The sequence below is a fragment of the Somniosus microcephalus genome, chromosome 27 (assembly GCF_052327205.1).
Source record: "Somniosus microcephalus isolate GS21.2 chromosome 27, FLI_Smic_1.0, whole genome shotgun sequence".
NCBI classification, from domain to species: Eukaryota; Metazoa; Chordata; class Chondrichthyes; order Squaliformes; family Somniosidae; genus Somniosus; species Somniosus microcephalus.
Genome location: NC_141013.1, coordinates 3,254,083 through 3,270,013, shown reverse-complemented (window position 1 = coordinate 3,270,013; position 15,931 = coordinate 3,254,083). Strand labels below are relative to the sequence as shown.

Genomic DNA, 15,931 nt, shown 5'->3' with positions numbered 1-15,931 from the left:
CTTTTTTGTATATGTTTATAAAACAGATTAAATATCGTGCGTATAGCAGGGGGGTCGCACTCTGTGATTCCACCCTACAACACGTCTCACCCACATTCCTGATTCATTTAAGTTTCCCAGGAACCAAAGAAAGAAACGCTCTGGGATTATCCCAAATCTTCACCAGACCGCTAAGCATATCCTACATCTCACTCTGACCAATCCATTCGTTTATATTCATGACTTCAGGGTTTAGTTGAAGGCTGATTTTTGCCCAAGGATGTGATTACCAAGCCGTTATTTAATCAAGGGGTTCGGGTGATTGGTAGATGGGATAACAGCTGTGATTACAAGGCAATAATGTAATTGAAGGATTCCGTTGGTTTACGCACAGAATAACCATTACCCAGGACTGATACAAGGCTCCACATCAGTCTGTCTCTCACCACCAACAAATGAAATGGTTCTAAATTGCTGAAACGATGTACCTTGTTAACTGAATACATTTTGATACAAGTTTACAACTTTGATACCAGAACTGCGAGGTTATACCTATCAGGAGAGGATGAACAGGCCGGGGCTCTTTTCTCCTGAAAAGAGAAGGCTGAGGGGTGACCTGATAGAGGACTTAATCATGAAGGTGTTTGATAGGGTAGACATAGAGAAGATGTTTCCATTTGTGGGACAGACCAGAACTAGGGGCCATCAATATAAGAGAGTCACTAATAAATCCAATCGGGAATTCAGGAGAAACTTCTTTACCCAGAGAGTGGTGAGAATGTGGAACTCGCTACCACAGGGAGTGGTTGAGGTGAATAGTATCGATGCATTGAAGGGGAAGCTGGATAAACACACGAGGGAGAAAGGAATAGAAGGATATGCTGATAGGGTGAGATGAAGAGGGGTGGGAGGAGGCTCGTGTGGAGCATAGTTGGTCGAAGCAGTAATAGTTAAATGGATCCCCCACCTCCAGCCAGGTACGTCTCTGGAATGTCATTTTTGGCTGATGGGGATTTTTGGAGCCATTTTTTGACAGTTTTTGACACAAGTTGGAGAACTGACATTTGGTTACATAGAATTACATCGAATGTACAGCACAGAAACAGGCCATTCGGCCCAACTGGTCCATGCCAGTGTTTATGCTCCACGTGAGCCTCCTCTCACCCCTCTTCATCTCACCCTATCAAATTATCCTTCTGTTCCATTCTCCCGCATGAAGTTTCTCCTGAATTCCTTATTGGATTTATTAGTGACTATCTTTCATTTATGGGAACTCATTGGTCAAGTTCCTGACAGATTCAAAGCAAAAAATCTAAACACTTTCAAACTGAAGCCATGAATTCTAACGATCCTGGCCAGATGGAGGGAGGGATGGGCATCTTCACTGTTTTGATGTCATTAGCTGCAGGAATACCGGAAAAGACGGGAATGTTGTTGGGATTACCACTGATGCTGTCGCAGTGCGGCAGCAACGGCAGAGACTTGTGGAGGCTCAAACAAGACAGTGAAGGAGGCCGTACAGCACGCGGGTCTTCCAGAACACAATGTCCAACCACAACACGGCAGAGGAGCAGTGTGTGAGGAGGCTGCAAAAGAGCTCGCCAATTAATCCCACTCCCCCTGCTCTCTCCCCACAGCCCTGCAAATATTTCCCCTTCAAGTATTTATCCAATTCCCTTTTGAAAGTTACTATTGAATCTGCTTCCACTGCCCTTTCAGGCAGCGCGTTCCAGATCACAACAACTCGCTGCAAAAATTCTCCTCATCTCCCCTCTGGTTCTTTTGCCAATCACTTTAAATCTGTGTCCTCTGGATACCGACCCTCTTGCCACTGGAAACAGTTTCTCTCTATGCCCTCTATCAAAACCATTAATAATTTTGAACACCTCTATTAAATCTCCCCTTAACCTTCTCTACTCCAAGGAGAACAATCCCAGCTTCTCCAGTCTCTCCACATAACTGAAATCTCCAAATAATATTGGCAGCACAAGTAGTCCTCCTTTTTCCAGTACTTCTGTCTCAAATTCTTTGGATCTTTACGGTGCCAATGAATCACAGGCATCAAAAATTTAGATCAGAGCCCCTGTGAATAATTATAGTTATTTTTTTCTCGGATTTTCTGAGGTACCAAATGGAGAACAAAATCAATCCATGTCCCCATTTCTGAATATATTAACTAGGCAAGAGACAGTTGAACGGCAAAAAATTATTCAATGAATGCTATAAATATATTTATATTTACAGTGAGTCACAGAGAGAGATTTAGATTAGCGTTGCAACAGATTATTAAAAGGGTCTATTTTTGGAACATTAACTGGCAATGAGTGGAATAAGAAAACAGGCTCAGTCCACAGTCCGAATCGATTACGCAAATAAATTATCATTGAATAACCAAAATGTATTAAATGGTCGATATCCCATAGAAACGGCTATAAAAAGGATAACATAGTCAAAGAGTACAGGTATCATTGATGTATGAGCTAGATATGGGATCCATTGCAGGTAATTCATATTTAACCTAACTCCATTTCAGCCCCAGAGATTTTTTTGTTTTCAGATTTTACCCCTTTTCTCCTCTCCTCTTCCGGGGTACGGGCAGCTCACTGATACCCCGCCCACGTGGCCATTCTACATGTGTGAACCCAGACAGTTAGTGTTGGCTGGCTGATCAACCATGAAGGGCATCAGAGCAGATCCTGTCTTCGCCCAATGTCAACACGAACATGCTTTACAGCCCACGGATCGTGGACGAGGAGTTGCTACCAATGGACTTTGCTGTTCATACCTGTGTGACTGTAGGGGAGCAGGCAATCTGAGGGGGATTTAACCCCAGGGGAGCTGTTGTTATTTGGCAGAGATGTTAAACTGAGGCTCCATCCAGCCGTGTCACGGCACTTTCCAAAGAAGAGCAGGAGAGTTTCTCTGTTGTTCCGACCAACATTTATCCCTCAACCAATACCTCCCCTTTCGATGAGGCACTCTACAGCCCTCTGGACTCAACATAGAGCTCAGCAATTTCAGCAAAGTGCTCTGGGACGTCCTGAACACATGAAAGGTGCTATAAAAATGTAAATCCTTTCTTTCTTTAATAAGCCCAGAGAGAAAGTTTAGAAAATATTTAAATTTGAATAGCTGAACTATTGAATCCTTCAATGCCAAATACTTAGTTGCTCTCAGATTCAGGTCGATGATCTTTCATCAGAACCTAAGATGCTTGGCAATGGCTTGGAGCTGTGTTGTTCTTCTGTGACTGGGTTTCTGATGAAAGGTCATTGACCTGAAACGTTAACCCAACATTCCTCTCTCCACAGACACTGCCTGACCTCCTGACTGTTTCCAACATCCGTAATATTTTTACTTTCAGTAATAACAGGGTCACTCCAGAGTGGAATTGACCCCAGGATTCCGGCAATGGGAGATTGGAGCTGAGATGGTCCTCTATGGCTGGTTGACAGTGCGGCACTCCCTCAGTACTGTCAGAGTGTCAGCTGGGATTTTGTTGAGAATTGGTCAGCCAACCTGGCTCAGTGATGGGACCTGAAGGCTGGGATCTTTCCAGCTCAGCTCCAGGTAGCCCTCAAGGCCAATGCCCCAATGAATAGGATGTTCATGGCTGAACTAGTGGTGGGATGTTTATCACTGCTCTGTGTTGGTAAATTGTTTGGTTTTAGTCGGATAAAGACCCAGCAGTACAATTTTAGTGGTTCTTTAGTGTGTCTTTTGCTCACCCGCACCTAGGTTCTCTGGGCTAACATAAGGTGGTGTCGTGGAGGGTGTCCTTGCAGGCAAAGATTGTGCACACCATATCAGCTGAACTCTAAAGTGGTTTGGAGATTCTCACAACTGGATCTCCCTGCAGGCTGACTAAAGAAAAGAGATAAATGTTGGCCAGGACATTGAAGAAAATTCATCAAATAGTGCCATGGGATCTTATACACCCATCTGAGAGGGCAGATGGAGTCTTGGTTTAATTTCTCATCTGAAAGACGGCACCTCCGACAGTGCGGCACTCCCTCAGTACTGTCAGAGTGTCAGCTGGGATTTTGTGCTTGAGTTTCTGGAGTGGGAGGCACGAGTGCTACCAACCTGAGCCATGGCTGACACCTGCCCAGGGTCCCTCTACTTCACCCTCTACCATCCAACGATAATGGGGTTGTTGACCAATCACAGCGATCAATGAGTCTACAACAGACCCAGACACGAGGTGAGGAAAACCCCCAGCGGGGCAGAGCTTTGGGAACCAGAGGTCCAAAGTCACCTGTTCCTCCCGAGCTCGCTGCACTCCCCACACGTCACCTCTCAAATCACTCAGAAACACTCCCAATAAATCCTGAACTGACCAATGCCCTTGAGAATGAGTTGGAAAATGTCCTGACCTTTTCCAGAACTATTGCTTCTGAAAAATCAGTGGCTTCCAGATAAGTTGGATTTTTCCCGAAGTTGAATTGGTGTTTTTTAATTAACCAGCAGCCCCTCCCTCCAGACAGCCCCGGGCTGCTCACACATTATATAAGAGGAGGGTTTGTTTTACACGAAGGAGTTATTTACTGCAGAACAGAGAGAGGGAGGGGGGAGAAGACTTTCCACACTGGTTACGTGGTTATTTTGGGGATGACGTTAGTGACGCGCACGCAATCGTATTTCTTCCAACAAATGGGAAAAACAGGTTATTTCTGAACCCGCTCTCTCCGCCTGCGCTCACCCTGAATACCGGCCGCCCCTGCACCGGTCCACCGCTTCCGCTGCTCTGTCGCGAAATATAATTTCAATGGAATTGCAAAATCCGCTGAGAATGTAACTCTGCAGAAGGTTTGCGTTTGACCTCGCGTTGCTGCCGCAGGTGGGACACAGATCGGCTCCTCGCTGCTTTATTTGGGGATTTTGAGAAGAAGAAGAAGAAATAGCCACCCACAACATTTTTATAAAAGGGGATTCAGAGACTGGGAAAGAGACAGCATGGACTGTCAGCCTCTGCGGCCGAGCCGGGCTGACTTCACAACCGTGAGTCTTGCTCAGTTAATAATATTTCATTTTTTAAATTTGGACTAAAAAAAATTGAAAACATGGGACCAATTTTAAATTTAAATATTTTTTTACAGATTCACCTGCGAGTTACTAATAATGATAACGATGAATGTGTTGCAATCTGTATTTTGCACCCCGGTTCGTTCAATGATGAATGAATGAATGTCTAAATATTTCTCTGTTGACCCTCCGGCCCCCTCCCCGGGGTGCGGGGTTGATGGATTTCGCCCATGGGTTTAACTTGATTTATTTTCTGTTTCCAAAGCTGCACTTTTTGTTCAAATATCTTCAGCGGGGCACCGCCGGGTATTCGGCCACGGGGTGCGGCACGTTTACCCACTGCAAACCCCCTGCGTTCGACCACAAGCAAACGGGGCTGGTGTTTCTGCACCGGCAGATTAACCGACCCCGGGAATCTCCCGCAACGGAGCCAACATTCCCCCGAATTCATTTACAATCAGGGGGTCCAAGTCGCGGCTTTTAGACTGAAGGATATCAGGACCAGACACAATCCCGCCCGCTGCAGGTGTTTGGGAATTCCTCACTCGGGCTCCTTTGCTATCGTTCTCCCTTCACTCGGGCTTCCAAAAGCAGCCCTTTCCTGAGGCTCCCTCCCAGGCTCTTTGTGCCCCCACCCCCGGGCTGGAGCCCAGATTCTGGGCACTTTCTCCGCTCCGGGGGAGTCGAGGCGGATGGTCTGTTCCTGGTCTGGGTCCCGGGCTCCCGGTGAATGCACCAGCCTCCTGGGCACCGAGCCAGGGGTCCCGGACTCTGGGGGATCCTGGGCTTCCCCCTCACTGAACATGTTCCTGTTGCGCTCAGCGCCTGACCCCGTTGGAGAGGGATCGCCTATTTTTCAGGGGAAATCAGTGACCAAATGGTGAACGGGATGTGTGCAGAGCACCGCACAGTGCGGGTAATTCACGGCTCTCCCTCCCAATCCAGAGAGGGAGCGGAGCAGAGGACAGAGATAGTCAGGGGGAGAATGTGAGGAAATAGACAGGTACAGAGGACAGAAACAAGAGTTTAATATCAAAACTGAAAATGCTGCAAACACTCAGCAGGTCAGGCAGCCTCTGTGGAGAGAGGAACAGTTAACGGTTCAGGTCGATGAGCTTTCAGCAGAGGTTAAGATACATGTGGAGAGAGAGGTTGTGTGACACAGAGAAAAGATACGGGGCAGATAGATAGAGGGAGCAGAGAATGCGAGTGGTCAGGAGTGAGAGAGAGAGATTGTGAGAGCTGTAGAGAGAGTGGGGAGAAGAGGAATGAAATTGTTAGAGCCAAGAAATAGCCCAGTGTAACTAGCAATAGTGTTCCAGCATTAGAGGGCTACCGGATCAGCACCGCAGACAGCGATTTAATTCCAGTCTGGTGTATGCCTATTGCTGTCTCTGTCTCTTTCTGTCTCTCTGTCTGTCTCTCTCTGTCTGTCTCTCTGTCTGTCTCTCTGTCGCTGTCTGTCTCTCTGTCGCTGTCTGTCTCTGTCTGTCCCTATCGCTGTCTCTCTGTCTCTGTCTGTCTCTCTGTCTGTCTCTCTGTCTGTCTGTCTCTGTCTGTCTCTCTGTCTGTCTGTCTGTCTGTCCCTGTCTCTGTCTCTGTCTGTCCCTGTCTCTGTCTGTCTGTCCCTATCGCTGTCTCTCTGTCTCTGTCTGTCTGTCTCTGTCTGCCCCTGTCTCTGTCTCTGTCTGTCCCTGTCGCTGTCTCTGTCTGTCTCTATCGCTGTCTCTCTGTCGCTGTCTGTCTCTCTGTCGCTGTCTGTCTCTCTGTCGCTGTCTCTTTGTCGCTGTCTGTCTCTCTGTCTCTGTCTGTCTCTCTGTCTGTCCCTGTCTCTATCTGTCTCTCTGTCTGTCTGTCTCTGTCTGTCTCTGTCTCTGTCTGTCCCTGTCTCTGTCTGTCTCTCTGTCGCTGTCTGTCTCTCTGTCGCTGTCTGTCTCTCTGTCTCTGTCTGTCTCTCTGTCTCTGTCTGTCCCTGTCTCTGTCTCTGTCTGTCCCTATCGCTGTCTCTCTGTCGCTGTCTGTCTCTCTGTCGCTGTCTCTCTCAAGCCAATCCAGCTCTTCCATTATTCCATGTCTATTCACAGCCTTTGCTATTCACACTCTCTAAATGCTCAATCCCACAGGGACTGTCCAATTCAACCCTTCTCAATTCCTTTATTTCTTCTTTATTTGCATCTTCATGTTGAAAATCTGAATAATTTGCATCTTATTAGTGCTTTAGTCCAATGTTGTAGATTTATGTAATTAATATTCATTACTGTGTGAACAATTATAACCCGGATTTTTCTGTAAGAACTAAATACAGCTTTAACACTCGGGGGATATTGTAACATCTTGTTATTAAAAGTTAATATTTATTTAATTTATAATTAAATACTTCGATTGAAATAGAAAATGTAGATTAGACCAGCAAAATATTCCGAACTTTCTGTCAATTAATGGACATCAAAGAGGAACAACTTCTCCTGGTGATCTTTTTTGTTACAACAACAACCTGCACTTAACCTGTCGAAACATGTCCCAAGGCGTTTCACAAAGTGGGGGGGGGGCTGAGAGTCGGACACAGGGAGAGGAGGTGAATCTTAAGGACACCCCTAATGGTGCAAAGAGATGCAGCAATGTGGAGAGGTTTCGGAGGAGAATTAACGATTGTGAGGGTGAAGTGACTGAGATCTCTGTCCGTGACTGAGAGAGTGGGCAGGAAGAGCTGGAGGAGATTACAGCGGTACAGGGGAGTGAGGCAGCGGTACAGGGGAGTGAGGCAGCGGTACAGGGGAGTGAGGCAGCGGTACAGGGGAGTGAGGCCACGGAGGGGTTTGTAAATGAGGACTAGGATTCTGAAATCAATGCAGTGAGAGACCAGGAGTCAGTGACTGGCATATATCCCATAACTGCTTAACCCACACCTGATAACATTAATGTACCTCTCCGATCCAATTCTAATTATTAATAATAAATATCAAGCTGAAGTACTTTGACATTTGCTGCACTTGCAGTTCAGTGACTTGTTAAATACTCTGCATTATATTAACATCCAACTAGATCCAAAAACATTTCATTGTAGTGTGATGTACAATAATGTCCCACACAAGCATATTGCCAAATAAAATCTTTGTTATTCTAATTGCAGGAGCTTTCAGCATCCTAAATGCAATCATTACCGTATTCGGAGCCCTGATTTTGGAGGATTTTTCTAGCTCACGTGGACTATTGTGCCATCTACTGTCCAAAATCAGGAAACTCCCCTCATCTTAAGATTGTTGCGTTTTGACTGTGACTTTCTGAAGGTTTATGCCTGATTGTCTGTACACGAACGTGGTTACATTTTGAAAAGAATTGTGATGGGGTGAAATGTGATGAGGTTTAAGCTGACAGAACCCGCTGCTAATGAAGAAAATATTCTTCCACCTTTTACACTCAGTGTGACTAGTGAGCTCTCCTTAATGGGATAGCAAAATACTGCGGATGTTGGAAATCCGAAATAACAACAGAAAATGCTGGAAAAACTCAGCAGGCCAGGCAACATCCGTGGAGAGAGAAATAGAGTCAATGTTTCAAGTCAAACTCTTTGTCTAAACTGAGGCCCCGTCTGCTCTCTCAGGTGGACGTAAAAGATCCCATGGCACTATTTCGAAGAAGAGCAGGGGAGTTCTCCCCAGTGTCCTGGGGCCAATATTTATCCCTCAACCAACATCACAAGAACAGATTATCTGGTCATTATCACAGTGCTGTTTGTGGGATCTTGCTGTGTGCAAATTGGCTGCCGCGTTTCCTACATTACAACAGTGACTACACTTCAAAAGTCTTCATTGGCTGTAAAGCGCTTTGGGACGTCCTGTGATCATGAAAGGTGCTGTAGAAATGTAAGTCTTTCTTAATGAGGGACAATACAGGTCAGATTCAGGGTAAAACACTGCAGACTCTCCCAACCAGAGAGAACCAATAAAGGGACAAGAGAGCAATCACACCACCCTCTAGCAGAAGTGTACAAGCACATTCACTCATGAATCTTATCACCACCATACTCTCAACTGCTCAAAGATAACTGAGGATCATTCACCTGCCAATTCCTGTGGTTATGTGAGGCACATCATTTATCAGCTGAATGTTCTGCCATTGACTATGAATGGTTGGGAAATCTCACCCAATTACTAAACCAAAGTTCCTTATTTTTCCTTCCATTTCTGTAAAGAATGACTTCTCCTTGACATTCCTTCGGTTTGAGGACACATTGACTGAGAGAAACAGTCCATTCGAAGTCCACAACCATTCTGCAATACAACTACACCCCTTAGTCACTTTCGTTAAGCACTAATGCAATGTTCATTCCAACCACAGGAATAAGACATTTTAGCAACAAGCACCAAGCTCCCTATTGTTGAATCTAATTAGCAGAATCCACAAATAAATGGAAAATGGGAAATGAAGCCCGTCGTTGCTGTGTTACACACACAAACCTTGCTGAAATCTTCGATCCAGAGTGGGAAAATGGGTTGAAGTTCTGGATTCATCTCAGGTCTGTGACTTGCTTCCCCAGAATCTTCCCAAGCATGCAGAAAACTGATTGATTCATCTTCCTGCAGCTAAGAAATCCAGCAATTGCTTTACCTCTCTCTTGGTGACTGTGAATGGTGGCAGTGAGTTCAGCTGAATTCTTTAGTATATAGATTTACAAGATTTCTTATAGTCCCAGAAATGCCCTGAATCCCATCTTTAGGAGACCACCATCCTTCATACTGCACCAGTGAGACATTACTCATCATAGCTTTAACATAGGGAGGGCTAATTGGATGGCCCTTTCAAAGCGCCGGCACAGGCACAATGGGCCGAATGGCCACCTTCTGCACTGTATCATTCTACATAAATGTCTCAAGGTCCTTCACAAGGGAAGAGGGAGAGTGGAAGTGGACACAGAGCGGGAACTGGGAGAAAAGTTACAGGAGGTAACCAAAGGTGAGGTCGAGCAGACGGGTTTTTGGGGAGTCTCTTGGAGAGATGAAACAAGGAGTTTAAGAAGAGAATTGCAGAGTGCAGGACTGCCAATGGTGGAGTGCAGGGAGAAAGGAGGGGGCTGCACAGTGGTCCTGACTTAGTGCGGGATGGATGTAGGGCTGGAAGAGGATGCAGAGGGAGGGTGGAGCACCGTCACTGAGGGATTTGCAGTTGAGGACGATGATTGTAAACTCAACACATTGAAGTTTGACAGCCTGTGGTGTTCTTACATTCAGGGCCGCATTTGTCTTACAGGTGCCCCATGCAATTGCACAGGTTGAACATTTCTAACACCATCCCATCTGAGTGAGCCCAATAATTTAGTGCTAAGTTATTTAATGGCAATTTTGGTTTAAAAAAAAAAAGCTGCTTAAGCATGGCAATTAGTCCACAGTTATACTGGAAGCACCAATCTCAGACTGCTCTGTGTATAGTGTCATATTCAGCTGACACACCTGAGCTCATCCAAATCTCTGCTGCCCCATGTCCTAACTCGCACCAAGTCCCGTTCACCCCTCACCCCTGTGCTCACTGACCTACATTGACTCCCGGTCCGGCAACACCTCGATTTTAACATTCTCATCCTCGTGTTCCAATCCTTCTACGGCCTCGCATCTCCCTATCTCTGTAACCTCCTCCAGACCTACAACCCCCCGAGAACTTTGCGTTCCTCCAACTTTGGCCTATTGTCCAGCCCCCATTTCCTTTACACCACCAGTGGCGGCCGTGCCTTCAGCCGCCTAGGGCCTAAACTCTGGAATTACCTCCCTAAACCTCTCCGCCTCGCTCTCTAAGTCCATCCTTAAAACCTACTTCTTTTGACTAAGCTTTTAGTCACCCCTCCCAGTGTCCATATATGTCTGATTACACCTCTGTGTAATATTTTCCTGTGTTAAAGGCACAAGCTGTTGTTAATGTTGTCATAATGTCGGCTAAGCCTCACACTGAATTTAATTACAAGAGGCTCCATTGCCTGTATGGACAGATGTGGAAGACTCCAGTCTTCAGGCAATCAACGTTTAATATTAGGACAGTGTGGGGGAGGGGGAGCATCTACCGTCTGACATTAAAAAGACTGAAAAATAAGTTTCTACAGTTCCCAGGCGGTCCAATTTCTAAAACACAGAATTATACTAGGCTGGAGTTAAACAACACCCAACGCAAACTCAAACTGGTAGTTCCATATCTCACTTTAGTTCCTACCTCCCAAGCCAAAGCAGCAGTTGGTGCTCATCGGAAAGAAAGAACTTGCATTTCTATAGCGCCTTTCATGACCTCAGGATGTCCCAAAGTACTTTACAGCCAATGAAGTACATTTTTTTTGAAGCGTAGTCACTGTTGCAATGTAGGAAACGTGGCAGACAATTTGCGCACAGCAAGCTCCCACAAACAGCAATGTGATAAATGACCAGATCATCTGTTTTTACTGATGTTCATTGAGTGATAAATATTGGCCCCAGGACACCGGGGTGAACTCAGGGGGAACTCCCCTGCTCCTTTTTGAAATAGTACCGTGGGATCTTTTACGTCCACCTGAGAGAGCAGACGGATCCTCAGTTTAACGTCTCATCCAAAAGACGGCACCTCTGACAGTGCAGCACTCCCTCAGCACTGCGCTGGAGTGTCCGCCATCCGTGTGAAAGTAGCAATAAAACTGTATGCTGAGCACATATAAACTGTACAATTTGTAACTCTAGGCAGACAGAGAGATACTAAAATACAGTTCATGTGCGTTGAGGGAATTATTACTTAGCTCCAGATATATTATTGATTTTTGCCTTTATCATTTAACTCAGATTTTCAAGTCTATCAGGCTTCCAGAGGAGCTACAGTAAAACAATTCACTATGGATGATGCCATTGAACTACGGACTGATGGGAACTCCCTTCTAAAGGCAGTCTGGTTGGGGAGGTTGAGATTAACCAGACTTTTGTTAGAAGGTGGAGCGTACATTAATGAAAGTAATGAAAGAGGAGAGACGCCTCTTATGGTGGCTTGTATGACCAGGCACGTCGACCAGCAAAGTGTGAGCAAAGCCAAGATGGTGAAGTACCTGCTGGAAAATCAGGCAGACCCAAACATTCAAGACAAGGCTGGTAAAACAGCGTTAATGCATGCCTGCATTGAGAGAGCTGGGGAAGAAGCTGTGTCCCTGTTGCTCACCAATGGAGCAGATCCAAGCTTGGAGGATCATTCCGGTGCCTCGGCCTTGGTTTATGCCATCAACACAGATGACAAAGAGGTCCTAAAATGTCTACTGAATGCCTGCAAAGCAAAAGGGAAGGAGGTCATAATAATAACTACTGATAAATCTCCTTCCGGTACAAAAACAACCAAACAGTATCTAAATGTCCCACCTTCACCAGAACTAGAGGAAAGACATACTCCTTCTCTCTGCATGTCCCCATCTGATATCGAACTCAAAACATCACTGACTCCATCGCCTACTGGCGAACAGGAAGATGAAAAAACCTTTAATTTCCAAGTAATGTCGCATCAGACCGGAAGTTACACTGGCAAACCCCACAACGATCCTGGCTCTCCAACCAGAAAAGTGAATCCTAAAAGAATTGGGACGCGCTTGCCACAACTGAAGCGGCTCCAGTCAGAGCCCTGGGGTTTGATTGCACCGTCTGTCTTAGCTGCTTCTGCCTACCAGGAGGAGTGCAAAAGAGTTAGCCCAGATGATGAGGTCCTCCAGGGGATCAACGGGTTGACTCTGCCCAAACGCACCACTTTGTCCAGAACCAACAGTATAGAAAGTAAGGATCCATCTACCTTCCCATTTGTAGGCGACTCAACTTCTAGGACTCCCTCCACATCTGCACCAGTTTCCCGCAAACAATCATATGAGAAAAGCCAACCTCAGCACCAACCTTTAGCTCGAAGAAGCACTTTGCCTTCTGAGCAAGATAGCGTCAGCAGCTTTGCTTCAATGGGTCCAGTGAGCTTGCGAGACACTGTCCACCGCAGAAGACTGGGCAATGACCACTATGATTCAGACTCCCAGCTTTATTCGGACTCAGTCTCCAGTCCATTCGATCCAGGGAAAATCACTTTTGAAAGAAAGAAACACAACACGTCTCCCCTAACATTGTTAAACAGCTCCCGTGAGTCACTAGACAGTATCTCCAGCACATCCCCCGGTTCCGTACGACGCAGGCCCCCTGGCCTACTTGAAAGAAGAGGTTCTGGAACGCTTCTTCTAGATCACATCTCTCACACAAGGCCGGGACATCTGCCGCCATTGAATGTAAATCCCAATCCACCCATCCCTGACATAGGGTGCAACAGCAAGCCTTCGTCCCCTCTGACCATGTGTCTGAAGTCTATGGTTCCCATGGCACCATCTTCACCAAAGCGAAACGACATGAAAGCCAAAAAGAAGCTGGTGAGAAGACATTCTATGCAGGTGGAGCAAATGAAGCAGCTGTCTGACTTTGAGGAGCTGAACACTTAGTGCATTTGACATTGTGGTCTCATCTTCACTTTATATATCAGTGGGAATATAAGACTAATTCAATTTACACTTTACAAACTAATATAATAAACCAGATTAGTGTTTTCTTTTAAAGTGGCTAGTAATGTGACCTGATGAAATACATTGAGCTGGGCTGGCTGGGTTAGATACCTTGATTGTATTTGGTGAAATTAAACTATGGCGGTGGCGGGAAACATGCGATAGCGGATTACCCGCCTGTTTCCAGACTGCACCCGACATTCCCCTCCATCGACTGCAGGGGGCGCCGGCCTCCCGCCCGACATTCCCCTCCGTCGACTGCAGGGGGCGCCGGTCTCCCACCCGACATTCCCCTCCGTCGACTGCAGGGGGCGCCGGTCTCCCGCCCGACATTCCCCTCCGTCGACTGCAGGGGGCGCCGGCCTCCCGCCCAACATTCCCCTCCGTCGACTGCAGGGGGCGCCGGTCTCCCGCCCGACATTCCCCTCCGTCGACTGCAGGGGGCGCCGGCCTCCCGCCCGACATTCCCCTCCGTCGACTGCAGGGGGCGCCGGTCTACCGCCCGACATTCCCCTCTGTCGGCGTAGGGGGCGCCGGTCTCCCGCCCGCGCGGTCCAGGTGTGAAGAGGACGGGACCTTTTTTAGACCCAGGTCGCAATTAAATGGAACCAGCGAGCTGCGGGCGCCAGACCGAGTTCCCGATGCAGCTCACTGGTTTCGAGCCCGAGGGATTTCAGCCGGCTCCCACTGGCCAAGGGAAGGACCCCTTCAAAATGGCAGCAGTGGGGGCGTGGGCTTTAACAGAGCAGTAAGTCCACCGACCCCATTTTAAGCCCGTTTCAGCCAACCCGACCAGTTGTAATCAGCCCGAATGTGTGGTCACTCCTGCCACAGCCACAGTGTTTCTATGGTTTTAGTATCTGAATGATGTCAAACCCTCCTAGCCCGCCCTTAGACATCAGCTAATTATACATTTCATTGCTGATGGACATGTACAACAGGCATTCATTATTTGAAGGCAAGCAGTTCCCTGTGGGTCAGTCTTCATTGTAATAAATATTTCCTTAATTGCGATATAACTTTAAATATAATGTAAATTTTTAAAAATAATCTAACTGCCTCTGTTGTGGACTTCAAATACCAAGTGTGATTTCCTCCTTACCTCTAGGTCAGTTTTAGATATTATTCTGAAGTGAGGGGTTCAGATCAAATCCTGCCTTCAATTTATAGAAGTTATGCTGGATTCAAAGGGATGGAAATGACAGAGAATAGGTTCTCTGCCTGGGTCTCTTGCATGGTTGATACAGAGTATGGTTATAGAGCTGTATACAGAAGGTGCAAAGTATATATGTATATATACCAAACATGCCCACTATCAGAAAGGCACAGTTGATCATAGTTTAAGTTCCATAATCCATCTATTTCCACAAGGACTATTAGCTGCTATCCAATCCCGCACGGTGTTCGCTAACTGGCTATCTGAGGGTATTCTTTGACCATCTCCCTACTTGATGGCGGTAGTTATTACCCATGCTCCTTAGGATAGATGAAACTCACTCTGTAACACATGTGTGGCAGTTTTAAGAATGCTGGGAAGAGTTAGCATCATTTTGAATCGGGTAACCAGTGCTCTGAACTCATAATAGCAAAATACTGCGGATGCTGGAAATCTGAAATAACAACAGAAAATGCTGGAAAAACTCAGCAGGCCAGGGCAGCATCCGTGGAGAGAGAAACAGAGTTAACGTTTCATCAGTTCTGACGAAGGGTCCCAGACCTGAAACGTTAACTGTTTCTCTCTCTCCACGGATGCTGCCTGGCCGCCTGAGTTTTTCCAGCGTTTTCTGTTGTTATCTCTGAACTCTTATGTCAGGTTTAATCATTAATTTCATATAAAGAGAAAGAACTTAGTTATATCGCACCATTAACGAACTCAGGACGTCCCAAAGCGCTTTACAACCAATGAAGTACTTTTGAAGTGTAGTCACTGTTGTAATGTAGGAAACACGGCAGCCAATTTGCACACAGCAAGCTCCCACAAACAGCGATGACCAGATACAGGTAATCTGTTCTTGTGATGTTGGTTGAGGGATAAATATTGGCCAGGACACCGGGGAGAGCTCCCCTGCTCTTCTTCAAAATTGTGCCATGGGATCTTTTACATCCACCTGAGAGGGCAGACGGGGCCTTGGTCTAACGTCTCATCCGAAAGACAGATATAGGCTAAGGAGCAGTGAGCAGCAACTATTGTCGTTTGGACCTATACATCACAATGTGGATAGCAATCATTAGAAACCAAGATTCAATAAGTTTGGCGATAAAAATCAGACCAGTGTCAAAAATGGTCAATATTTTTTATATATGTCAATCAATCTTTCAGCACTAACTTGGTCACAGACATCTCGTCTCCACTTCTCCTGAACTCTAACCTCCCTCACTCACACGGGCTCTGAAACATAATACAGCAAATCCTAC

At 46.3% G+C, this 15,931-nt stretch overlaps 1 protein-coding gene across 1 annotated transcript; it reads left to right on the top strand.

Annotated features, from left to right (window-relative positions):
* The first annotated feature begins 11,786 nt into the window (after positions 1-11,786).
* Positions 11,787-13,879, top strand: ankrd34c (ankyrin repeat domain 34C). The gene has a single exon (XM_085968369.1). It carries the CDS (start codon positions 11,843-11,845, stop codon positions 13,454-13,456), a length of 1,614 nt encoding a protein of 537 aa, XP_085824495.1. The 5' UTR covers positions 11,787-11,842; the 3' UTR covers positions 13,457-13,879.
* The last annotated feature ends 2,052 nt before the right edge of the window (positions 13,880-15,931 follow it).

Coding starts and splice junctions, on each gene's coding strand:
- ankrd34c (XM_085968369.1), top strand. CDS start 11,843: ATGGATGATGCCATTGAACTACGGACTGATGGGAACTCCCTTCTAAAG.